The sequence below is a fragment of the Scyliorhinus torazame genome, chromosome 17 (assembly GCF_047496885.1).
Source record: "Scyliorhinus torazame isolate Kashiwa2021f chromosome 17, sScyTor2.1, whole genome shotgun sequence".
Lineage (NCBI taxonomy): Eukaryota > Metazoa > Chordata > Chondrichthyes > Carcharhiniformes > Scyliorhinidae > Scyliorhinus > Scyliorhinus torazame.
Window position 1 is genome coordinate 28,908,866 of NC_092723.1, and position 26,798 is coordinate 28,935,663.

The following is a 26,798-nucleotide window of genomic DNA, read 5'->3' on the forward strand; positions in this document are numbered from 1 at the left end:
ACTTCTCTTTTCTGGGGAGCTTACTGACAGGGGTCTCTGTTCTTAGAGGCTCCCTGGCAGGTTTCTCTTTTCTAGGGGGGTGGGTCTGTGGGGGTCTCCTTATTTAGAGGGTTTCTGGGGCAGTCATTTATTTAGGTGTCTCTAGGGGGGATCTCCTTATGTAGGGGGATCTCTGTGGTGGTTCTCCTTATTTAGGTGGTCTCTGGGGGTCTCTTTAGTTCTGGGGTTCCGGGGGATCTATTTATTTAGAGGGTCTCTGGAGTTCACTTTATATAGGGGGGGTCTCTGTGTGGTTCTCTTTATTTAGGTGGTCTCTGGGGGTCTCTTTAGTTCTGGGGTTCCGGGGGGGTCTATTTATTTAGGGGGTCTCTGGAGTTCACTTTATATAGGGGGGGTCTCTGTGTGGTTCTCTTTATTTAACTTTAGGTGGTCTCTGGGGGTCTCTTTAGTTCTGGGGTTCCGGGGGATCTATTTATTTAGGGGGTCTCTGGAGTTCACTTTATATAGGGGGGGTCTCTGTGTGGTTCTCTTTATTTAGGTGGTCTCTGGGGGTCTCTTTAGTTCTGGGGTTCCGGGGGGGTCTATTTATTTAGGGGGTCTCTGGAGTTCACTTTATATAGGGGGGGTCTCTGTGTGGTTCTCTTTATTTAGGTGGACTCTGGGGGTCTCTTTAGTTCTGGGGTTCCGGGGGGGTCTATTTATTTAGGGGGTCTCTGGGGATCTCTTTATATAGGGGGGGTTTCTGTGGGGTTCTCCTTATTTAGGTGGTCTCTGAGAGTCTCTTTATTTACGAGTTTCCTGGCGGGGGGATTCTATTTATTTAGGGGATCTCTGAGGGGTCTCTTTATTTCGGGGGTCTCTGGGGGGGGGGGGGGGGGACGTCGCATCACCCCCATACTTCCGGGAAGGGGGGACTCAGAAAATCTGGGAGTGTGGGGATGAATTGTGTTTTGGGAAGGGGTGCACGACTGAATTGCGATGTGGCGGGGTGAGGGGTGGCCAGCCACAGGACCTCGCTATTGGGCCGCCCGCTCAAAATGGCATAAATTTGCATGATGGAGGATTGGAAAACCCATCCTGATTTGCACCCTTGTTCAGTTGCAATTCAACGCTGGCGGGAGAACCTAGGACTGGATACTCTGATTGCCAACGGCAAATTCGCATTCGGCGATTGGCTGGAGAATCCATTTTTACGCCGAAATCGGAGGCGGTGCCTTTTTTCGGATGCACCTCCCCCTCAAAAACAGCATAATCGCTGAGTACGCCACAGGCCATTGGGACGACCTCAGGATATCACCTGAGGCCCTCCCCGATGCTCCACCCCCGATGAGCCGACTTCCCGACAGCGTGGGGCGCGTGTGCTCGCAGTTTTCAGTGACCTCGTGCAGCGGTTGCGGACTGTTTCCAGCGCAGTTGGGGAGGGGAGCCGTTCCGCTGACTGGGGGAGCTTCGGCGGGGACTGGTGGGGGGTGGTCCATTGGTGGCGAGGGGATTTACAGGGGGACACTACCTGGCCCCGGGTGGTCCGCAAGCAGCCGGCGCCATGTTGTACGGCGTGACCACTGCAGGTCGCCGCTGGGCGCATGTGCGGCCACGGACACGGCAGTTCTCCATCCGTATATGCAGGTAAAGCTTTACGTGGCGCGGCTGCAAGCCTCCCACCAGGCGGAGCATCGGTGCGTGGGCGTCACGACCTTTTGGTCGTAGGACTAGACAGATGGGCCTAGATTCTCCGCCGCCATGATTCTCCATTATGCTGGCGCCCGAGGTTTCCAGACGGCGTGGAGCTGCCCCACAATGGGAAACCCCATTGACCGGCCAGCGTAACGGAAAATCCTGCCGGCCGGTCGGGGCAGAAATGTAGTGTGGCGGGACGGAGAATCCCGCCCATGCCAAGGACACATCCTCAAAATTGGAGACTCCAGCCCATAATCTCCCGAACAGTGAATCTCGCCCACCTCTTAGTTTACTTCATTTTGTATGAATGTACATAAGATTCCTTGCCCACAAAATATTTTTCCTGCTGAATGCTGGGAATACATTTTAGAAGAAAAGCAAAATTCAAGCAACATTTAAGATAAACCTTCTATATGTGTTAAAAGTTCACACAGTTATTTTATGGAGACTGATGCATTGTTTTCTTGTCAGCTGTTCGGTGTCTACGCCCTCCACTTCCGGAAAATAGTTCGATAGTGTCAGGATTTGGACCTGTGTACAAGTACATGGACGCAATTTCCTACAGGTGTAACAAAGGGTTGGCAATAGTTGGCAGCAGTATAATTTATTGCGGTGAAAATAATGCATTTGAGCCATCGCCACCGACCTGCAGTAATGGTAAGTCATATTTTTTTTAATCTTGAGAATGTCATGAAAAGATGGGGATTAAGTTTTTCTCATGTCATGACCAGAAGACATGAAGGGAAACATTTGTATATCATCCTGACTGCTTTATAAAACCATTATTATCTTTAAAAGTGAACAAACGTTTCACACTGATGAGGCCTGCCAAGCTACGAAAGGAATTTGCAGCCTTCAGAAACCAGCAGGTACCTCGTTGTCTTTAAACAAGTGATAATGCCCTCTGTGACTGCAGAAAATCAAGTTCCAAAAAATTGCACATGTCTTAACATTTCTAAAGCAGAGCTGTGGCCAATGGAGACAAATATCTGGGAGGACAAAGGGACTCCGAAAGCTCTTGTAATTTTCACATTGGATGGAACATTAACCATTTCAAGAATTCAGACCAGGAATATGTATACTTTGTCCATATCAAAGGAAGAAGTGAAAGGTATTCATAAGCCCCCCCCCCCCCCTCCCACCCTGACACACACACACACACAGCTGCTAGCCCCTGTAATATTGTCTTATAGAGCTGAACACTGATAGACTGCCAATTTCCATCTAACAGGTAGTAACAAAACAATTCTCTCTGCAGGTTTTAAATCGCCTGACCATCATAAACACATTTTTCTCCTGGAACATCTGAAGTTCTGTACCAGTGTGTACTGCAAGACTAACTCATCTCTACATATTTCTCCTATTGTGAAATTAGAGCAACTGGAAAACTAGGGGCGAAATTCTCCTACCCGCCCCGCCACATTTCTGCCCCGACCGTCTGGCGGGAGTCTCCGTAATACCGTCCGGTCAATGGGGTTTCCCATTGTGGGGCAGCCCCACGCCGTCGGGAAACCCCCGGGCGCCGGCAAAACGGAGACTCCCGCCGGCGGAGAATGACGCCCTAGGTCTTTCAGCTTCAGCCAGCTAGCCTCTTTGAAGGAATAGACCATTGAACTTTTGATTCTGAAGCAATAGGCGCGATTTAATGGCCGCATTGCACGGAAGCGAGAGTGCAACAAAGCCATTAGATCACGGGAAAAGCCAAAGACGAGAACTGTGACGGGCGCCGATCAGTTTGCAATCTAATCGGCCCGCTCTCGTTGGCGAAATCAAGAGTCTGCCGTATCGTTGTAAGAAACCAATAATCACCACTTGGGGTCAATCTCCATACAATTAACCCCCTATCTAACTGCCTCCCGTGATCCAACCGCCTCCTCAGCAACTGGTCCCATAGGCGTCTTAGTATATACCATTCTAAAAATGTGAAGCTGAGTCCGCAGCCGCCCAGGTTGGGGGTTGAGGGGTCGGACATCAGGGAGGGGCCGCATAGGCGGCCAGGGGAAAGGTCGGCGGGGTCAGATCCTCAGGCGTGCGGACGATCGGGGGTCTACATTTTTCAGTTGTCTCCGCGGTCCAAGTCCACCATGGCATTCGGCACGGCCTCTGGAGGCCGCCACCGTGCGCATGCCGGACTCAAAACCGGACGTGCAGAGGACCGTATCCGCAGCTAAAGCTGTGTGAATCACTCTGGGTCCCTGCTAGCCCCCCGCCAGTGAGTGAATCGGCTAATCTTTTAAAAGGAAACTCCAAAGTGAAATGCTAGTGTTTTTATGCTGGCGTGGGGCCATTGTCCCAATTTGGGAAAATCCAGCCCATGGTTTCCAGTTGGGGAACATACGTACTGCTTTCTTTGGCACGCAGTCGTCCACACATTTGCTAATGAAATCTGTGACGGTCGTGGCATACTCATTTAGGCTGGTCGCTGAGTTCTTAAATATGGACCAGTCCACTGTCTCCAAGCAGTCACGTAGGAGGTCTTCTGTTTCCTCGGACCAGCACTGCCTGACCTTCTTAGTCAGATTCTCCAGCTTAAGTTTCTGCTTGTATGCCGTGAGAAGGAGCACTGTCTTATGGTCTGATTTTCCAAAGTACGGTCGGGGAATGGAACAGCAGATGGGAAATATTTGCGTGTCCCCACCAAGAATAGTTGGCGGAGAGAAAAAGGTTTCAGGGGCAATTTGACAGGCTAACGATGGTGAAGTCAGTGAGGCAGCTATGGAGGGTGAGGGGGTGCAGTATGAATATGGAGAGAAGGCGAGCCATATGCTAGCCCATCAGCTACTGAGACAGGTCATGTCCATGGAACATAAGAACTAGGAGCAGGAATAGGCCATCTGGCCCCTCAAGCCTGCTCCGCCATTCAATAAAATCATGGCTGATGTTTTAGTGGACTCAGATCCACTTACCCGCCCACTTACCGTAATGTTTTATTCCTTTACTGTTCAAAAATCCATCTACCTTTGCCTTAAAAACATTAAACGAGGTCGCCTCAACTGCTTCACTGGCCAGGGAATTCCACAGATTCACAACCCTTTGAGTGAAGTATTTCCTCCTCAACTCAGTACTAAATCTGCTCCCCCTTATTTTGAGGCAATGCCCCTAGTTTTAGTTTCACCCACCAGTGGTAACAACCTCCCTGTTTCTATCCTATCTATTCCCTTTATAATTTTATATGTTTCTATAAGATTCCCCCTCATTCTTCTAAATTCAAAAATGCTGAGGGTACGGACAGGGAAGGGGAAAGTGGTGTCGGAGGCCAGGAAGATTGACGAGGCGTTCAGAGAGTGTTATGAGAAGTTATACAGGGCCTATCTAGGTGATGAGGAAGGGGATATGGGGAGGTTTTTGGATGAGCTGGATTTCCCAAGGCTGGAAGGGGAGAGGAGGCAGTTGCTGGAGGAGCCGCTAGGGCTGAGAGAGGCGATGGATAGCATAAAAGTGATGAAGTCGGGGAAGGCCCCGGGGCCGGACAGTTACCCAACGGAGTTGGCACCACATTTACTGGGGATGTTTAGCGAGGCCTGGAGAAGGAGGAGCTACCAGAGACACTGACCCAGGCGTCGATCACGCTAATCACAAAGAAGGGGAAAGACCCATTGGAGTGTGGGTCATACAGGCCCATATCACTGAATACGGATGCGAGAGTGTTTGATAATTTAGTGGTGGGATGGACGGAAGGATGCGTTCCGGGGGTGGTTGCAGAGGACCAAATGGGTTTCATAAAGGGCAGGCAGCTTTCCAGTAACATTGAATGGTTATTAAATGTGACCATGACCCCGTCGAAGGGACGGGTACCAGAGGTGGTGGTCTCTATGGACGCGGAGGGTGGAGTGGGGGTACCTATTTCATATTTTGGGAAGGTTTGGGTTTGGGCTGAAGTTTGTGGCATAGGTGTGTATTGTGCGTCTGGCAGAGCTGCAGGAAAGGATGGAGTTGCTGAAGCGAAGTGAGTTCAGGTATATGCAAGTGGGGGACTTTGCACGGAAGGAATAGAGAGGGCTCCCCAAGCTTCTGGAGAGGTTACTGCCCTGGATGTGGAAGGGGAGGGTAGGATTGGGGATATATATGGGTGGCTGGGGGAGCAGGGGGTAGTGCAGGTGGTAAAGATCAAGAAAAAATGGGAGAAGGAGCAGTGGGGGTGGAAGATAGGATGGGGAGTGTGGAGTGAGGCGACGTGCAGGGTGAATTCGACCTCCTCGTGTGTGAGGATGAGTTTGATTCAGTTTAAGGTAGTACATAGTGTACACATGACTCGGGCGAGGATGAGTGGGTTCTTCCAGGAGGTGGCAGACAAGTGTGAGAAGTGTGGGTGAGGGCCAGCAAATCACATGCGTATGTTCTGGGGCTGTGAGAAGTTGGAGGGGATACTAGGAGGGGGCGTTGGGACGTTATCAAAATTTGTATGAATAGAGGCCGGGCCGGGCCCGATGGTGGCAATTTTTGTGGTGTCGGAAATGCTGGAGCTGATGGAGGGTATGAAGGCCGACATTGTGGACTTCGCCTGTCTTGTTGCCCGGTGAAGGGTTCTGTTGGAATGGCGGTCGACAACGCCTTCGAGGGTGGTGGCCTGGCTGGGGGGCCTGTATGACTTTCCGGCTTGAAAAAATATATTTTGAATTGAAGGAATCGGCGAAGGGCTTTGAGAGAAGGTGGGGACTGTTCATGACCATGTTTGAAGAATTGTTCACTGCGGGGTGGAGGGAGGGGAAAGAGGAGGAAGGGGAGGGGTGAAAAGGGGGAAAAAACCTGTGCACAAACTGTAGGTGTGGAAAATGTTTTCTGATTTATTTACATTTTTATACCTTTGAATACAGAGAGGAGCAATGGGGAAAATGGAGTGTCCTGGGGTGGGGGACACCGCTTGTTGTCAGCCTCCCACCCTCCCCAATTCCTTACAAATATTACACGCAGTGGATAATATCTTGGAACTCGCGGAGGCTGTACTCGTGGTGATTCTGGCAGGCCAGGCGACCAGATGCCAGAGAAGGCTGCGGCAGCAGTGTCGACAGAGGACCGAGGCGGCGGTCAGGGACGGACCCAGAGGGGGAGGCCGGCGGCGACCCAAGGTGTACAGGCGGCGCTGGTCCTTCGAACAAATGACAGGCAGCGTGTGCTGCAGGAGGCTCCAAATCAACAAGGAAATGGTACGGCACCTTGCGAACTTGGCACCATGAGGAGAGGAGGATGCCCATTCCCAGTGGCTGTCAAGGTCACTGCAGGCCTGAACTTCTATGCCTCAGCATCATTCCGGGCTCAAGCGGGACATGTTTGTCATCTCACAAGCTAGAGCCCACAAGTGCATCCGTGAGGTCATGGATGCTCTGTTTGCCTGGGCAGCGAACTATATAAATTTTGACATGGAACAGACCCAACAGGATGCCTGGTAAGCAGGAATCTCTGCCATGGCTGGGATGCCGCAGGTCCAAGCGATAGTAGATTGCACGCATGTCACCTTGCACTCTGCAAGCCATTTTGCCATCCATTAAGAAGGGGTTCTATTCCCTGAACGTGCAGCTCGTGTTGACCACCACTTGACGATCATGGCCGGGATTCACCAAAAACGCAGCTAAGTGTTGACCCCGGCGTAATCAACGGAGTGTTTCACACTGGCGTCAGTGGTCCTCTTCGCCCAGCGAATCATTAGCCCACAGGGAGCCAGCACGGCGCAGGAGTGCTCCACGCAGTTCGGGCGGCGATACGCGGCCCTGCACTGCCGGCCACCTGTCAGCGCATGTTTCCGCTCCGGCACCGTGCAACATAGCGGCCCCACACAGCGGGCCGGCGCGGAAGAAGGTAGGCCCCCCCCCCCCGAAACGTGCTCGCCCGCCAATCGCTAGCCCCAATCATGGGCCTGTCCATCGTGGAGGCGCCCCCCGGAGTCTGATCTCCCCCCCCCCCACTACCAGGACGGCCACCGCGGCCACGGGTCCGAGCTCCCGCTGTGTGGAACCATGTTAAAACCACGCCGGCGGGAACTCGGCCGGTCGATCGCGGAAAATCGCTGCGGGGGCCTCTTTCAATGGCTCCTGACCGGCGGCGCGTCAACCGCGCACGCGCAGCTGGCGGCAATTCTCCGGTCGCCGGAGGTTCGCAGCCCGCCGTTGGACCCGATCGCGGGTCTGAGGCTCCATTGTCCACTCCTGCGCAGAGCGTGGTTTCGGCGCGGAGGCTCAGAGAATCCCGGCCCATGTACCTGCGTGCAGGCTTCCCAGGGAGTGTGGATGACAGTTACATCCCAGGGCAGTCGGACATCCGTGGCCTCTTCGAGGACCACCCCAGGATGGCTGATTGGCTCTTGGGGGATAAGGGAAACCCACTGAGGACCTGGCTACTGGCTAATAGAGAAATGCTTTGGAAAGCAGAAGCACAAACGGACTTGGGAGTCCTTGTTCACGATTCTCTTAAGGTTAATGTGCAGGTTCAGTCTGCAGTTAAGAAGGCAAATACAATGTTAGCATTTATGTCAAGAGGGCTGGAACACAAGACCAAGGATGTGCTTCTGAAGCTGTATGAGGCTCTGGCCAGACCCCATTTGGAGTATTGTGAGCAGTTTTGGGCCCCATATCTAAGGAAGGATGTGCTGGCCTTGGAAAGGGCCCAGAGGAGGTTCACAAGAATGATCCCTGGAATGAAGAACTTGACGTATGAGGAACGTTTGAGGACTCTGGGTCTGTACTCGTTGGAGTTTAGAAGGATGAGAGGGGATCTTATTGAAACGTACAAGATACTGTGAGACGTGGATAGAGTGGACGTGGAGAGGATGTTTCCACTTGTATGAAAAACTAGTACCAGAGGACACTATCTCAGATTAAAGGGACGATCCTTTGAAACAGGTGAGGAAGACTTTTTTTCAGCCAGAGGGTGGTGAATCTGTGGAACTCTTTGCCGCAGAATGCTGTGGAGGCCAATTCACTGAGTGTCTTTAAGACAGAGATAGATAGGTTCTTGATTAATAAGGGGATCAGGGGGTATGGGGAGAAGGCAGGAGAATGGGGATGAGAAAATATCAGCCATGATTGAATGGCGGAGCAGACTCGATGGGCCTAATTCTGCTCCTATGTCTTATGGTCTTACTGTCTAATGACACCAGTACAGCGGCCGGTGACCAATGCAGAGACCCGAAACAACGAGGCCCATGTGGGCACCTGTGCTGTCATTCAGCGGTGCATTGAACTACTCAAAATGTCGGTGGAGGGGAGAGGCCCTTTCAAGTCCATGCTGAGATGCTCAAAGGGGCGGGAGGCCTTCACCAGGTGCGCTCTATCTGGCCGGTAGAAGTGCGGCTTGCACTCTGCGCATACTTGGCAGTCTGGTTACGGCCTTGACTCCTCAATGGAGTAGGGCAGGTTGCGGGCCTTGACAAAATGGAAGAACCGGGTGACCCCCGGTTGGCAGAGGTCATTGTGGAGAGTCCGGAGTCGGTCCACTTGTGCGCTGGCACATGAACAGAGGGATAGGGCATCTGGGGGCTCATTGAGCTTACCCGGGCAATACATGATCTCATAGTTATAGGTAGAGAGTTCGATCCTCCACCTCAAGGTTTTGTCATTTTTTATCTTGCCCCGCTGCGTATTATTAAACATGAAGGCAACCGACCGTTGGTCAGTGAGGAGAGTGAATCTCCTGCCGGCCAGGTAATGCCACCAATGACGCACAGTGATGCACGATCAATTGCACAAAGACTAAAGTTGGGTACAACTGTGGCTTTATTACAGTCAGATGTGTGGCCTCCTGCTGCAGCTGGCGAAATGGCAGGGCACTGGAGGTCATGCATATTAATACAGTTCTCTGTGGGCGGGGCCAGCCAGCAGGAGCTACCAGCGAACCTGTAGTGCAGGTCCTACCTTACATCTCCTTTAACGGCAGTTCACCACATTCACCCCCTGTTAAAAATGATTCCGGCGGGGGTGACGTGAAACTATATACAATTAGGCAATTATGTACAGTGGCAGGGAAAGAAAAGTCTATGTTGACGGTCCAGAGTCCGTCAAAGGTTCAGCCGGTCCGGTGCTTTGGTGCTTCGTTGGGAGCGGCGTAACGGTGGCGGCGAAGTCGGTGCTGGCGGTGGTGGAGGTGGCACCGATGGCGGTGGTGGCGGTGCTGATGCTGGCCAGTTATCGGGGAACTCCGGGAGCATGCAGAAGTCCTCTTCGTCCTCTTCTGCGGAAAAGGGGAGGGGGAGGGTGGTCTGGTGGGGTCAATATTGGCAGCACTGTTGGAGGGGGCGCGCATTGGTGGGGGGGGGGGGGGGGAGTGTTGGGGTGGAAACTGACGGTGCCAGGTCCTTGAGTGAGACAGTATCTTGGCAGCCGTCGGGGAACTCAATGTAGGCATATTGAGGGTTGGCATGGAGCAGGTGAACCCTGTCCACCAAGGGGTCCGCCTTGTGGAGTCGGACGTGCCTACGGAGAAGGACCGGTCCTGGAGCAGCAAGCCAATTCCCCAGGAATTGACAGGAGCGACACCCCAGATGTGGACTTCCTCGGGAAGGTAAAAACACGTTCGTGGGGTGTGTGATTAGTGCCGGTGCACAATAGTGACCGGATGGAGTACAGAGCGTCAGGGAGGACCTCCTGCCAGCGAGAGACTGGGAGGTTCCTGGACCGTAGGGCCAGCTGGACGGCCCTCCAAACCGTCCCATTCTCCCGTTCTACTTGCCAGTTTCCCCGGGGGTTGTAGCTGGTCGTCCTGCTGGAGGCTGTACCCCTACTGAACAGGAACTGATGCAGCTCATCGCTCATGAATGAGGATCCCCTGTCACTGTGGATGTAGGCGGGGAAACCGAACAGAGCGAAGATGGTGCTGAGGGCCTTGATGACAGTGGCAGACGTCATATCGGGGCATGGGATGGCTAAGGGGAATCTGGAGTACTCATCGACCACACTGAGAATGTACGTGTTACGGTCGGTGGAGGGGAGGGGCCCTTTGAAATCCACGCTGAGGCGTTCAAAGGGGCGGGAAGCCTTCACCAGCCGTGCACGGTCTGGCCGGTAGAAGTGCGGCTTGCACTCCGCACAGACCTGGCAGTCCCTGGTAACTGTCCTTACTTCCTCGACGGAGTAGGGCAGATTGCGAGCTTTGACCAGATGGTACAATCGAGTGACCCCCGGGTGACAAAGGCTGTCATGTAGGGCCCGGAGTTGGTCTACTTGTGCGCTGGCACATGTACCTAGGGCGTCTGGAGGCTTGTTGAGTTTACCGGGGCGATACAAGATCTCGTAATTATAGGTGGAGATTTTATAATTTTTGATCTTGCCCCGGTGTGTGTTATTGAACATGAAGGTTACCGACCGTTGGTCAGTAAGGAGAGTGAATCTCTTACCGGCCAGGTAATGCCTCCAATGCCACACAGCTTCAACGATAGCTTGGGCCTCTTTCTCGACGGATGAGTGTCGAATTTCCGAGGCATGAAGGGTGCGGGAAAAGAATGCCACAGGTCTGCCTGCCTGGTTTAGAGTGGCGGCAAGGGCGACGTCTGAAGCGTCGCTTTCTACTTGGAAAGGAAGTGACTCGTCCACTGCGCGCATCCCGGCCTTAGCGATGTCTGCTCTGATGCGGGCGAAAGCATGTTGTGCCTCGGCAGCAAAGGGGAATTGGGTGGACTGAATGAGTGGGCGGGCCTTGTCTGCATAGTTTGGGACCCACTGAGCGTAGTAGGAAAAGAACCCCAAGCAGCGTTTGAGAGGCATGGGGCAGTGGGGGAGGGGAAGTTCCATGACGGGGCGCATGATCTCTGGGTCGGGCCGGAGAAGTCCATTTTGGACTATATAGCCGAGAATGGCTAACCGGGTCGTACTGAACACACACTTCTCTTTGTTGTAGGTAGGTTGAGAAGAGTGACAGTGCGGAGGAATTTATCGAGGTTGGCATCGTGGTCCTGCTGGTCATGGCCGCAGATGGTGACATTATCTAAGTACGGAAAGGTGGCCCGCAAACCGTACTGGTCGACCATTCGGTCCATCTCTCTTTGGAAGACCGAGACCCCATTTGTGACACCGAAAGGGACCCTAAGGAAGTGGTAGAGTCGACCGTCCGCCTCAAAGGCAGTGTATGGCCGGTCCGACTTCCGGATGGGCAGCTGGAGGTAGGTGGATTTCAGGTCAATTGTTGAGAAGACCCGGTACTGCGCAATCGGATTGACCATATCAGATATGCGTAGGAGGTGGTACGTGTCGAGCTGCATGTACCGATTGATGGTCTGGCTGTAGTCCACGACCATCCTGTGTTTCTCCCCAGTTTTAACCACTACCACTTGGGCTCTCCAGGGGCTGTTGCTGGCCTTGATAATACCCTCTTTAAGCAGCCACTGGACTTCGGACCTGATGAAGGTCTTGTCGTGGGTGCTGTACCGTCTGCTCCTAGTGGCAACGGGCTTGCAATCCACAATTAGATTGGCAAAAAGGGAGGGGGGACCGACCTTGAGGGTCGCGAGGCCGCAAACGGTAAGGGGGGGGAGGGGTAAGGGCCTGCCAAATTTGCGGGTGAGGCTCTGGAGGTTGCACTGGAAGTCTAGGCCCAACAGGAGTGCAGCGCAGAAATTAGGAAGGACATAGAGGCAGAAGTTACTAAATTCTACGCCCTGGACCGTGAGGGTGACTGTACAAAAGCCTCGGATCAGGACGGAGTGGGATCCGGAGGCTAGGGAGATCCTTTGATTGGCAGGGTGGACCGCGAGGGAGCAGCGCCTTACCGTATTTGGGTGAACAAAGCTTTCGGTGCTCCCGGAGTCCAACAGGCACGAGGTTGCGTGGCCGTTGATTTTAACTTTTAACCGTCGTTGACGCGGTGGCCAGGTTGTGCGAGCGAGATTGGTCCAGCGTCATCGAAGCGAGCTGCAGGTAGCCATCGGATGCTTCGGGTGGCGAGCGAGTGCGGTTCCAATGTCGGGATGTCCGGAGACCCTGTGGGGACAAGGTGGCGGCGCCCATGGCGCGCACATTGCGAGGTCGGGACAAGATGGCGGCGCCCATGGTGCGCACATTGCAGGGTCGGGACAAGATGGCGGCACCCATTGTGCATCTGACGTGGGGGAGGGGGTGATAGCGGGCGCGATCGCAGCGACTGCGTGGGCATGGCACACAGCCGCGAAGTGGCCCTTTTTACTGCAGGCTTTACAAACAGCAGTGCGGGCTGGGCAGTGTTGGCGGGGGTGCTTCTGCTGACCGCAGAAGTAGCAGCGGGGACCCCCGGGGTGCGCGGATCGGCATGCGGTGCAGGCGTATTGCGAAGGCAGGGCCCCGTCTGAGGAGGTCGTCGGCGGAGTCCAGGAGGGGTAGGAAGGTGTAGAAGGGTGGGCAGCGCGGCATGAGAGGTACGATTGTACGTTACGGGATGCGACCGTCATGGAGAGCGGCAAGGTTTTCGTCTTCATCATTTTGAGCGTGGCCCCTTCCAGCAATCGTTCTCTGATGCGTTCCGATGCAATCCCCGTCACGAAGGCATCGCGCATGAGGAGATTCGCGTGTTCGGCGGTCGTGACGGCCTGACAGTCACAGTCCCGGACGAGTGGGATTAGGGCCCGCCAGAAATCTTCGATGGACTCACCAGGTAGTTGCGAGCGGGTGGCAAGTACATGCCTGGCGAAGAGCGTGTTCGCCTTCTGCGCGTAGTGTTCTTTGAGGAGTTCCATTGATTTTGTGTAATTCGTGGCGTCTTGGATCAATGTGAACACGCTGGAGCTCAGTCTGGAGTACAGGACGTTTATCTTCTGAGTCTCCGTTGGTGTGGGGTCCGCCGCGTTGATGTAAGCCTCGAAACATGCCAGCCAGTGAGTAAAGTCTTTCCTGGCGTCGGGCGAGTGCGGATCCAGCTGCAGGCGATCGGGCTTAATTCTGATATCCATTCTGTGGAAAATCTGACTGTAATAAATTGATGCACGATCAATTGCACAAAGACTAAAGTTGGGTACAACTGTGGCTTTAATACAGTCAGATGTGTGGCCTCCTGCTGCAGCTGGCGAAATGGCAGGGCACTAGAGGTCATGCATATTTATATAGTTCTCCGTGGTCGGAGCCAGGCGGCAGGAGCTACCGGCGAACCTGTAGTGCAGGTCCTACCTTACATCTCCTATTACAGTGGTTCACCACACATAGCTTCCACAATGGCTCGGGCCTCCTTTTCGACAGAAGAGTGCTGAATTTCAGAGGCATGGAGGGTGCGGGATGATATGCCATCAATTAAGATGGAGAACGCAGAGTGAATTAACTATGGCTTTAATTAACTTACAACAGAGCTGGCAGCATGCCCCAGAATGATGCAGTGTGAGAGGTCGCAGCTTATATACCCAGGCCTTAGGCGGGGAGCCATGGGCAAAGCCAAAACCATACAACATGTAATATAGTAGCAACACGTACTACTGTGGCAGCACAATTCAACACAGTGGTTTCACCACACGGGAAAAGAAAGTCACGGGTCTGCCCGTCTGGTTGAGGGTGGCGGCCAGAGCTACGTCTGATGCATCGCTCTCCACCTGAAAGGGGAGGTTCTCGTCGACTGCGTGCATCGTGGCCTTGGCGATGTCCGCCTTAATGTGGTTGAAGGCCTGGCGGGCCTCAGCCGTCAGGGGAAAAACTGTGGACTTGATGAGGGACCCACTGGGCGTAATACGTGAAGAACCCCAGGCATCGTTTCAGGGCCTTGGGGCAGTGCGGGAGAGGGAATTCCAGGAGGGGCCGCATGCGGTCGGGGCCGGGCCCTAGGACTCCATTTTCCACTGCGTAGCCAAAGATGGCTAAGCGGTTGGTGTGGAGCATGCATTTCTCCATATTGTAGGTGAGGTTAAGGAGTTTGACGGTATGGAGGAATTTTTGGAGGTTTGCGTCGTGGTCCTGCTGATCGTGGCCGCAGATGGTGACATTATCTAGGTACGGGAAGATGGCCCACAGCCCGTACTGGTCAACCATTTGGTCCATCTCTCGCCAGAAGATCAAGACCCCATTGGTGACACCAAAGGGAACTATAAGGAAAAGATAGAAGCGGCCATCTGCTTTGAATGCAATATATTGGCTGTCCTCCGGGCGGATGGGGAGCTGGTGGTAGGCGGACTTCAAGTCTATTGTGGAGAACACTCGATATTCGCAATCTGATTGACCATGTCAGATATGCGTGGGAGGGGGTTCGCATCGAGCTGCGAGTACCGGTTGATGGTCTGACTGTAGTCAATGACCATCCTGTGCTTCTCCCCAGTCTTTACTACCACAACGTGAGCTCTCCAGGGGCTGTCACTGGCCTCAATGATTCCTGCCCGCAGAAGCCATAAGACCATAAGACATAGGAGTGGAAGTAAGGCCATTCGGCCCATCGAGTCCACTCCACCATTCAATCATGGCTGATTTCAACTCCATGTTAGGCCTACCATTCCTGGGATCATCCGTGTGAATCTCCGCTGGACCTGCTCCAGTGCCAGTATGTCCTTCCTGAGGTGTGGGGCCCAAAATTGCTCACAGTATTCTAAATGGGGCCTAACTAATGCTTTATAAAGCTTCAGACGTACATCCCTGCTTTTATATTCCAAGCCTCTTGAGATAAATGACAACATTGCATTTGCTTTCTTAATTACAGACTCAACCTGCAAGTTTACCTTTAGAGAATCCTGGACTAGGACTCCCAAGTCCCTTTGCACTTCAGCATTATGAATTTTGTCACCGTTTAGAAAATATTCCATGCCTCTGTTCTTTTTTCCAAAGTGCAAGACCTCGCACTTGCCCACGTTGAATTTCATCAGCCATTTCTTGGACCACTCTCCGAAACTGTCTAAATCTTTCTGCAGCCTCCCCAGCTCCTCAATACTACCTGCCCCTCAACCTATCTTTGTATCATCGGCAAACTTAGCCAGAATGCCCCCAGTCCCGTCATCTAGATCGTTAATATATAAAGGGAACAGCTGTGGCCCCAACACTGAGCCCTGCGGGACACCACTCGTCACCGGTTGCCATTCCGAGAAAGAACCTTTTATCCCAACTCTCTGCCTTCTGCCTGACAGCCAATCGTCGATCCATGTTAGTACCTTGCCTCGAATACCATGGACCCTTATTTTCCTCAGCAGTCTCCCGTGAGGCACCTTATCAAAGGCCTTTTGGAAGTCAAGATAGATAACACCCATTGGCTCTCCTTGGTCTAACCTATTTGTTATCTCTTCAAAGAACTCGAATAGGTTTGTCAGGCACGACCTCCCCTTACTAAATCTGTGCTGACTTGTCCTAATCCGACCCTGCGCTCCCAAGAATTTAGAAATCTCATCCATAACGATGGATTCTAGAATCTTGCCAACAACCGAGGTTAGGCTAATTGGCCTATAATTTTCCATCTTTTTTCTTGTTCCCTTCTTGAACAGGGGGGTTACAACAGCGATTTTCCAATCCTCTGGGACTTTCCCTGACTCCAGTGACTTTTGAAAGATCATAACTAACGCCTCCACTATTTCTTCAGCTATCTCCTTTAGAACTCTAGGATGTAGCCCATCTGGGCCCGGAGATTTATCAATTTTTAGACCTCTTCGTTTCTCTAGAACTTTCTCCTTTGTGATGGCTACCATATTCAACTCTGCCCCCTGACTCTTCTGAATTGTTGGGATATTACTCATGTCTTCTAGAATCATAGAATCATAGAATTTACAGTGCAGAAGGAGGCCATTCGGCCCATCGAGTCTGCACTGGCTCTTGGAAAGAGCACCCTACCCAAGGTTAACAGCTCCACCCTATCCCCATAACCCAGTAACCCCACCCAACACTAAGGGCAATTTTGGACACTAAGGGCAATTTATCATGGCCAATCCACCTAACCTGCACATCTTTGGACTGTGGGAGGAAACCGGAGCACCCGGAGGAAACCCACGCACACACGGGGAGGATGTGCAGACTCCGCACAGACAGTCACCCAAGCCGGAATCGAACCTGGGACCCTGGAGCTGTGAAGCAATCGTGCTATCCACAATGCTACCGTGCTGCCCAGTCTACTGTGAAGACTGACGCAAAGTACTTATTTAGTTCCTCAACTATTTCCTTGTCTCCCATCACTAGATTACCAGCGTCATTTTGGAGCGGCCCAATGTCTACTTTTGCCTCCCGTTTGTTTTTAATGTATTTAAAGAAACTTTTACTATCATTCCTAATGTTACTGGCTGGCCTACCTTCATAGTTGATCCTCTCTTTCCTTATTTCTCTCTTTGTTATCCTCTGTTTGTTTTTGTAGCCTTCCCAATCTTCTGACGTCCCACTACTCTTTGCCACATTATAAGCTTTCTCTTTTGCTTTGATGCATTCCCTGACTTCCTTTGTCAGCCATGGCTGCCTAATCCCCCCTCTGATAACCTTTCTTTTCTTTGGGACGAACCTCTGTACTGTGTCCTCAATTATCCCCATAAACTCCTGCCATTGCTGTTCTACTGTCTTTCACACTAGGCTCTGCTCCCAGTCAGTTTTCATCAGTTCCTCCCTCATGCCCCTGTAGTTACCTTTATTTAACTGTAACACCTTTACATCTGATTCTACCTTCTTTCTTTCAAATTGCAGACTGAATTCTACCATATTCTGATCACTGCCTCCTAAGTGTTCCCTTACTTTAAGATCTTTTATCAAGTCTGGCTCATTACATAACACTAAATCCAGAATGGCCTGTTTCCTCGTGGGCTCCATCACAAGCTGTTCCAAAAAGCCCTCCTGTAAACATTCAATGAATTCCCTTTCTTTGGGTCCACTGGCAACATTATTTACCCAGTCCACCTGCATATTGAAGTCCCCCATGATCACTGTGACCTTGCCTTTCTGACATGCCCTTTCTATTTTGTGGTGCATTTTGTGCCCCTGGTCCTGACCACTGTTAGGAGGCCTGTACATAACTCCCATTATGTTTTTTTTGCCTTTGTGGTTCCTCAACTCTACCCACACAGACTACACATCATCTGACCCTATGTTGTTTAGTGCTATTGATTTAATTTCATTCCTAATTAACAAGGCACCACCTCTCTGTCTTTTCGATTGGTTGTGAATCCCTGGATGTTTAAATGCCAGTCCTGAACCCCCTGCAACCACGTCTCTGTGATGCCTACCACATCATACCTGCCAGTCACAATCTGGGCCACAAGCTCATCTACCTTGTTCCGTACACTGCGCGCATTTAAATATAGCACCTTTAATTCTCTATTGACCGTCCCTTTTTGTTTTCTTAGTGTGGTGGACCTTGGTTTACTGAGCCTTTCCATACACTGTGTCATATTTTGTGAGATGGGGACTATCGTAACCTCTCCTGAGTTCTGTCTTTTCGTGCTTTTTTGTATTCCTAATCAGCTACGCTTCCCACTGGTTACTTCACCTCTTGGTTCCCTGACTCTCCCTTCCCCCCCCAATCTCTAGTTTAAAGTCCTATTGACTACCCTATTTACTCTTTTCGCCAGAACACTGGTCCCAGCTCGGTTCAGGTGGAGACCATCCCAACGGTATAGGTCCCCCCTATCCCAAAACTGATGCCAGTGTCCCATGAAAAGGAACCCCTCTTTCCCACACCACTCTTTCAGCCACGTGTTAACTTCCCTTATTCTTGCCTCCCTATGCCAATTTGCACGTGGCTCGGGCAGTAATCCGGAGATTATGACTCTCGAGGACCTGTTTTTTAATTTGAATCCTAGCTCTTTATAATCTCTAAACAGGTCCTCTTTCCTAGACTTGCCTATGTTGTTGGTACCGACATGGACCGCAACAACTGGATCCTCCCCCTCCCTCTCCAGTATCCTTTCAAGCCGGTCAGAGATGTCCCGCACCCTAGCACCGGCAGGCAACATACCATGCGGGACTCTTTATCCTGCTCACAAAGGATACTATCTATCCCCCTGATAATAGAATCCCCTACAACTACAACTTGCCTATTTACTCCCTCCCCTTGAATGGCCTGCTGAACCATGGTGCCTTGGTCAGCTGACTCATCCTTCCTGCAGCCCTGTTTGCCATCCACACAGGGAGCAAGTGCCTCGTACCTGTTGGACAGGGTCAAGGGCTGAGGCTCCTGAGTTCCTGACTGCTGGTTCCCTTTACCTGCCTGCCTTGCAGTCACACCCTGCTGTCCCTGGCCACTGGCAGGATTTAAACTACTTACTCTGACAGTTGTGACTGCCTCCTGAAACACAGTGTCCAGGTAAGTCTCCCCCTCCCGGATGTGCCTCAGTGTTTGAAGCTCAGACTCGAGCTCATCAACTCTGAGCCGGAGCTCTTCGAGCAGCCAACACTTACTGCAGATGTGGTCGCTGCAGCTCGCAATGGGATCTGCCAGCTCCCATCAAGCAGCTCAAGCACATCACCTGACCAGCCATCTCTAATTAATTAATTAGTTTAATTTAAGTTTACGAGTTTAGCTGGGGGGTTTTAAATTTGGGGCAGATTTGCTATCAACCAATCAGATCACAGCTTCCCTCTGATGTCACTTTTGAGAAAAAGAGTGGAAAACAGGAAGTTACCATTAGGTTTTTATACTCACACAGAGACTGCTCCTCCTTCTCCGAACGGCTCCCAAATCTAGGCCCGAAGAAAGAGAGAGACCAAAACAGTAGGGAAAAAGCACCTTCTCCCACTCTGCACCGAATTACCTCACTGCACCAAATTACCAAGTTTCAAATTCCCCACTCTGGATGTGTCTCGCTCACTCAGGCTGTGTCTCTTTGACCTGCACAAGAGTGCGCTTTCTGTCTGTCTTTTATACAGACTTCAGGATGACTGACACTAAAACTTCAAAGAGAAGAATACAATGTGTACCTTTGTGCCCCTAAACAGGCCTCAGGTGACTGCCAGATAACTGCCTCTCAGCAATTAGGGTGGGGGCAGCTTCAGCCAATCAGACACTAATCTACACTGCACTTTTAACTGAAAAACAGCAGAATTATATTAACCACTTACCTTTCCTGGTTACCTCACTGCACCAAATTACCAAGTTTCAAATTTCCCACTCTGGATGTGTCTCACTCGCTCAGGCTGTGTCTCTTTGACCTGCGCAACGCCGTTGGACATCCAACTTGATGAAGGTCCTGTCCTGCGCACTGTACCATCTGCTCCTAGTGGCGACGGGCTTGCAGTCCAGGGTGAGGTTTTCAAACAGTGAAGGTGGATCGACCTTAAGGGTCGTGAGGCTGCAGACAGTGAGGGGGGCAGGGGTCCGCCGAATTTCAAAGTAAGGCTTTGGAGGTGGCATTGAAAATCAAGACCTAGTAACAGGGCAGCGCAGAGATGGGGGAGGACGTAGAGCCTGAAGTTGCTGAACTCTACGCCCTGAACGGTGAGGGTCGCGACACAGTACCCCCGGATTACCACGGAATGGGATCCGGGGGCCAGGGAGATTTTCAGGGTGACTGGGTGTACCGGGAGGGAGCAGCACCTTCCCGTAGTGGGGTGGATGAAACTCTCTGCTCCCAGAGTCAAAGAGGCAGGTCGTCTCGTGCGCATTGATCTTTACCGTCGTCGTAGCGGTCGCGAGGTTGCGGGTCCGAGACTGATCTAGGGTGATGGAGGCGATCTGCGGAAGAAGTTGGGAGGTCCTGGGCTGATCAGCGGGAGCGGAGGGATCAGCGGGCAGCGAACAGCCCGACAAGCAGGGGTCCTGATGCGTGGTCCAAAATGGTGCCGAAGATGGTGGCGTCCACAGGGCGCACATGGGCGGCGTCAAAAATCGCGGCGCCCAGGGGCCACACGTGGCTTGTGGTGGAGAAGATGGCGGCGACCCTGGATCACACCTGGGGGGTGTAGTAATGCTGGGCCTGGAAACAGTGGTGACCGACCGGGCCTGGCAAACGGAAACAAAGTGGCCCTTCTTCCTGCACTCGTTGCAAATCGCGCTCCGCGCCGGTTAACGCTGCCTGGGATGTTTTCTCTGGCCACAAAAATAACATTTGGACCCTCCAGAGTTGGCTGGCTGCCGCGCGGCACAGGTTGCGGTGTACTCGAGTCGGCAGCTGGTGGGGCCCACGATGCCCACGAGGGTGCCCCGCGGTCGGAGGTGTAGGCCTCCAGATTACGGGAGGCCGCTTCCAGAGAATTGGCAAGTTGCACAGTCTCTGCAATATCGAGCGTACCCCCTTCCAATAGCCGCTAGTGAACATACGTAGACTTAATGCCCGTGACATAAGCGTCCCTGATTAGTAGTTCGGTGTGTTGGACTGCCAAAACTGCCTGGCAGTCACAGTTCCTACCGAGAATCTGTAGAGCCTGCAAGAAATCATCCAGAGTTTCCCCTGGGAGTTGCCATCTCGTGGCCAGGAGGTGCCTGGCGTACACTTGATTCACCGACTTCATGTATTGTCCCTTTAGTAGCATCATTCTGTGTAGGTGGGCGCATCCCGGATGAGGGGGAAAACTTGATGGCTCACCCGTGAGTAGAGGACTTGGAGCTTCTGTGGGTCCGAGAGTTCTTCAGTGGCTGCTCTGGTAGCCTTTAAAGCAGGCTAGCCAATGCTCGAAGGCGGACGTGGCATTGGCTGCGTGAGGGCTCAGCTCCAGTTGATCAGGCTTGATTAGGAAGTTCATCTTTTAAAATCTTGTGCAATAAATTGATGTACCGTCAATTACCACGAGGCGAGAATGGTGAAACAATCGAGGCTTTATTGCACAAGATGTTGTGCCTCCTGCAACCAGAGTGGGAGCAGCGCAGGAGAGCATTCACTTTTATACGCTGCCTGCTGGGAGGAGCCAGCAGGCTGGGATTTACTGTGGTACCTGTAATACAGTGGCAGTACCGTAATACATGCAATGTGTTATCAGTGGTGTTTACCACAGGTCATATATCCCACACTTTGAAATCAAATGGCACTTAAAATAGCTTCTACAGATTTCTCATTAATACCCCCCAGATGCTTGTCACATTGTAAGCCAACTGGTCTCACTGGAACTGTCTTCTACTCTCGAATAGTACGCCATGGAATCTTCTCCCAAATTATGCTTTTTCTCGGATGTCTTCAGCAAGGAATTCTATTTTTAAAAAATATTCTCCACACTCTTTCAGCTAGCCAGCCATGTCAACAGAATACCATTGCTTCACAGATCATATTAAGATGTCACCAATCAGTGGGTCACCTAGGACCTGTGCTTCTCACAAGCTGATGTCCCCAGATCTGCACCTTGTAGCCCGGCCTTTTACTTGGAGTTTCCCTCTGCTCATTACACTCAATTTTACTGAACACAACCTTTCTTTCCAGATTCCGGTTCTTTGTTCCTTAACTTCACAGTCTTCCTGGAACGTTCTTCTGTCCCATTCCTTGATTTATGTGACTTTTTGTTTCTTTAGCTTGTGGCCTGCTCTCTGCACCCTCCCCACATACCTGTTCCAGCAGTTTTGGTGAAAAACTCCTTGTTTCTGAGTTACCTTCCAATTGCACTCAAACTGCTCTTGCTTTACTAATGTTCATAGGCAACTTAAACTCTGCTGTAACCTCCACCCCAGTAGTGGTGGTCAGATGTTATGGCCTCCTGCTGCCATTCTTGAGAAATAGCACTCCTGTCTTTCCTGAAAGGCCTGAAGGAGAATCTGCACGAAGGCTTTGCTGAACCTTAAGGTCATACATTCCCTGGTCTGTGACATACTGCATGCGATGTGGAGAATCCGGGCCTCCTGGCTTGCAGGGAGTGATTGGCCATTTTGGTGCCTTTTAAATATGTTGCCCGGACCATTAACCCATGATCTAATCATAAGGATGGCAACTCCCTGCCTGCCCCGATGCAAGATTCACCAAGCTCATGGCAAATATATAATGAGCTGAACAATGCAAGACAGTGCTGGCCTTTCCTCCCCATCCAGCGGAATTAACTCCTTCTGTTCCCGCTACTAAACTTAGAATCCAGAATGGAAGATTACAGCCAATGTGTGCATGGTGGCAAGGGAGCAAGACTTCACTGGTTCTTCTGTCATCATGGAAAAAGGAGAGTCTGGCTGATACCTACATGAAGCACGTGAAATAATAACATTTTTACAAAGTGCTTTAAACCAGATTTTCATATTTATATGATGTATTATACGTTGATCTGTGAACTTCAGTGATAACATACTGAATATTAGTATGCTGCTTTGTAATTGTTTTGTTTTTGCTGGCGTCTGGGTCAAGTTAACTTTCTTTTTTTGTACATATTTGTTCATGGCATGTAAGTATTATTTTTATTAATTTATGGGATTTAGGCGTCGCTGATGAGGCCAGCGTTTATTGACCATTCCTAGTTGCCCTTCACAAGGTGGTGATGAGTTGCCTCCTTGAACCGCTACAGTCCCTGAGGTGTAAGTACACACACAGTGCTGCTAGGGAGGGAGTTCCAGGACTTTGACCCAATGACGTGAAGAAACGGTGACATTTTCCCAAGTCGGGATGGTTAGTAACATGGATGGGAACCTCCAGTGCTGGGGTTCTCAGGTATCTGCTGCTCTTGTCCTAGATGGCAGCAGTTGTGGGTTTAGAAGATGTAGCCAAAGGAACTTTGTCAAATTCCTGCAGTGCAGCATGTTGATGGGACACACTGCTGCCACTGTTCGTCGGTGGTTAAGGGATTGAATGTTTGTGGAAGGGGTAGAAATCAAGCAAGCTGCTTTGTCCTGGATGGTGTCAAGCTTCTTGAGTCTTGTTGGAGCTACACTCATCCGGGCAAGTGGAGAGTATTCCATTACACTCCTGACTTGTGCCTTGTAGATGGTGGACAGGGTTTGGGGGTCAGGATGTGAGTTACTTGCTCTGGGGTTCCTCTTCTTTGACCTGCTCTGGTAGCCAACATCACTCAAGAAGCTCGACACCATCCAGGACAAACAGCTTGCTTGATTTCTTAAATGCCCTCTGAAATGGTCTTGCAAGCCACCATCATCATTAGACTTTTATTCAGTTTCAATTCCATGATTCGTACCCAAGTCCCCAGATCATTAACTTGGGTCTCTGGATTAGCAGCCCATCGACACTACCACTCACCACCGCCTCTACTTTGGCAAGGCCAACCTTTTTTGCCCAGCCACAGCGATTCCCCACGATCAACCGGCCATGTTCCTGCCGGCATGGTTCTAACATGGTTCCACCAGGTGAATGAAGAGGTATGTTCCAGAAACATATATATAGACAGATTCAAAGATGCCAGACAATGCTTGGAATGCGAGCATTAGTAGGTGATTAAATCTTTACAGTCCAGAGATGGGGTACGTGCTCTACGTGCAGAAGCTTATAGCCAAGTTCCGCACACATGAGTGCGGCCACAACCGGGACCTGGGATTCATGTCGCATTACATTCATCCCCCACCATCTGGCCTGCGAAATCCTACCAACTGTCCTGGCTTGACACAATTCACACCTCTTTAACCTGGAGTTACCCCATCTCTGGATCTGTAAAGATTTAATCACCTGCTAATGCTCGCATTCCAAGCATTGTCTGGCATCTTTGAATCTGTCTATATATATGTTTCTGGAACATACCTCTTCATTCACCTGAGGAAGGAGCAGCGCTCCGAAACCTAGTGACATCGAAACAGACCTGTTGGATTTTAACCTGGTGTTGTAAGACTTCTTACTGTGCTCCAGAACCATGCCATTGTATGAAATTTAGGGTTATTGCCTTACTTAAGATTACCCTTTCCTTTTCACACATCACTTATTCTTGACAATCGCTGTTTTGTGATCACACTGTTGCTTTTATGAGTAAGTTCACTGGGCTCTGAGTTTTACTTTTGCTTTGGTTTGGGGCTGTTTTGTGACTCTGAGTTTTTTGCTTTCATTTTCACATTTGGCTGCTGGATTCTGGTGGGGAAGTCTAGTCCCGTCTCTCTCTCTCTCTCTGCATTTTAAAAGCTGTTTTCAGATTACTTGATAACGTGAAAATAAATAATTGTTTACTGGAAGAAATTCAAACCTGCTGTTTTTGAAATGACACAAGACCACCTAAACCAGGTCTTGCGTGTTGTGTGCTGGGCCACACCTTTGAAAAGGGTTTTCTAGTTTATGAGATCTTGTTATTAAATTGGAACAGTTTAAGGGGGAAATGTATTAAGGGTTGCATATAGAGTACTGTAGCTGTGTGGGGTATTTATGATTGTGATCGATAAAAATGTGTGTTTATAAAAATGTTAACCAAATTCGTAGAAAAATCTTTGTTTTTGATTAAAACTGCTTAAGGCCTCTGTTGAATAACACCTGAAAGGTAGGCCCTTGTGCTCCTCGTAACCAAAATTAATAAACAGTTGTAGGTCAGATGAACTCCACAATATACTTTGGAGTTTTCTAAACCCTGGCCCATAACAATAGTAATAGGAAAATAGGAAAAGAAAATAGGAAAGATAAAGAAGTTTTGAAACAGCACAGGTGTACCACCATTATATATTGTTTTCACACTTGTAAATGTATGTTCACTTACATCATGGATTCCATCTTTCTGCGAGTTACTCCAATGTTCAATAAATTGGAATTTGGGCCCCCATTAGAAACCAATAGTGAACTCCTTTAGAATCACTTCTCTCAACATGATCAATATAGTGGTTACTCAATAATCCTACATGTACACGATTTAGCACTGGCTATCATTTGTGAGTGTGCATGCATCATGCAAGCTATTACATGCAGCGAACCACACTTTGAGCTCTGCACATGTGTTCAGCAAGGTCATTGCATCTCCTGCTGCTGTATGAGATGAGGGTGAATGCAATAGGGTATTCAAGGGGAATTACATATACTATGTGAGTGGCATAATACTGCAGATGCTGTTTCTTTGTGTTTGTCATTTTGAGCTAACATGCAAGTAAAGGCTGTGTGTAAGGAACCAACAGGTAGTCTTGACTACCAGAGAGATTGAGTGTAGGAGTAAAGAAATACTTATGCAGTTGACTGATGCCTTTTTGAGACGTCACATGGAGATTTGTTTGGCTCTCTCATTACCTTATGAAGGGTAGGAATAGACTTTGCATTCAAGGTTTGCAACCAAAGTGCGCCAGGCCTCTTGAAGGACCAGAGTCTTAGTCCATGAGGTCTTAGCTCAACGTTGGGGAAGAACAGTTGCTTTACAGGTTCTAACGCATGATTTTAGCTCTTGGGTTCTGTGTCAGTACTGTTTGGTACCACCAGCAGAGCAGAGTTTAAGTAGTTCAATTTAATTCAACTATCATAAATCAAGGTATATTAGAGCGAAATATAATGTCTGTCATCAAAAAGGAGTTGGTCTCTGCCAGCCAGCAGAGGATAGAAAACCGATTAGTAAAGGAAATGTCCTGGCAGCTTACTCTACCTGGAACCTGTTAGCTATTCGATTGTCATGGGCCTTTCTGCCGGGTTGTACACTTCCAATGGTCTTTACATGTGCCTCTGCGGTCTGCAGCATCCCATCTTATCATCCTCATTGTCAGAGGAAACATCTTAGTCCTCCATGCCTCCCTCAGCCAAGACATTCCTTTTTTGTTGCCCGAGGTTATGCAAGGCACAGAACATAATAATAATTTTCTGTGGTGAGTATTGGAGAGCCCCACTTGATTGGTCCAAACATTTGAACCTCATCTTTAGGAGGCCTATGATCTTCTCATTCGTGGACTTGTGTGGCATTGTATCCTTCCTCAACAGCACTCTGTGGATGCAAAACTGATGTCATCAGCCAGATCTTTTGGGTATCCTTGTTCCCAAGGGGCCAGCCCTGCAATTGCCGAGGTCCTTCAAAAGCCTGTGACACATGGAAGAAGATAAGAATGTAGACGTCATGGGAGCTCCTTGATAACCAAACACAAACATGCAGAATATGCCTTCTGTGATCATATATCAGCTGCACCTCAGAGAGTGAAATAATTTCCTTCTGATGAATGTTGCTAGCTACTGCCAGTAAACTTTTTCGGCCATACATGTGCAGTCAATAGCCCCTAATTTGCCAGCAGTCTGCAAATGCTATAAATCCTAATGTTCTTTCCGTCTGGCTTTCAGGATCTGTATGGAATTGGACAAAATAGCACACTCTGAACAAGGCATCTGCCACCTCCACCCTGTGAAGATGCTAAACAGGTCCCAGTGGTGCCGTGAAGGAGCCCCTGGCAAAGACAACGGTGATCTTTAATATCAATGGCTTAGGGTTGCCTCCATTTCCTTGCGGCCGCAGGTCGTCATGGAGAAGCTGATAGGTATGTGCCATAGCATTCTTGGACATACTAAGGCGCATCCC

General features: G+C 50.5%; 1 protein-coding gene across 1 annotated transcript in view; it reads left to right on the forward strand.

Moving 5' to 3' along the window:
* Positions 1–26,798, forward strand: part of LOC140393517 (membrane cofactor protein-like) — a 307,321-nt gene that overhangs the window by 187,169 nt on the left and 93,354 nt on the right. Inside the window, exon 6 of the mRNA XM_072479828.1 lies at positions 2,149–2,334. Within this exon, the coding sequence (XP_072335929.1) occupies positions 2,149–2,334 (186 nt within the window). The remainder of the gene's footprint in view (positions 1–2,148; positions 2,335–26,798) is intronic.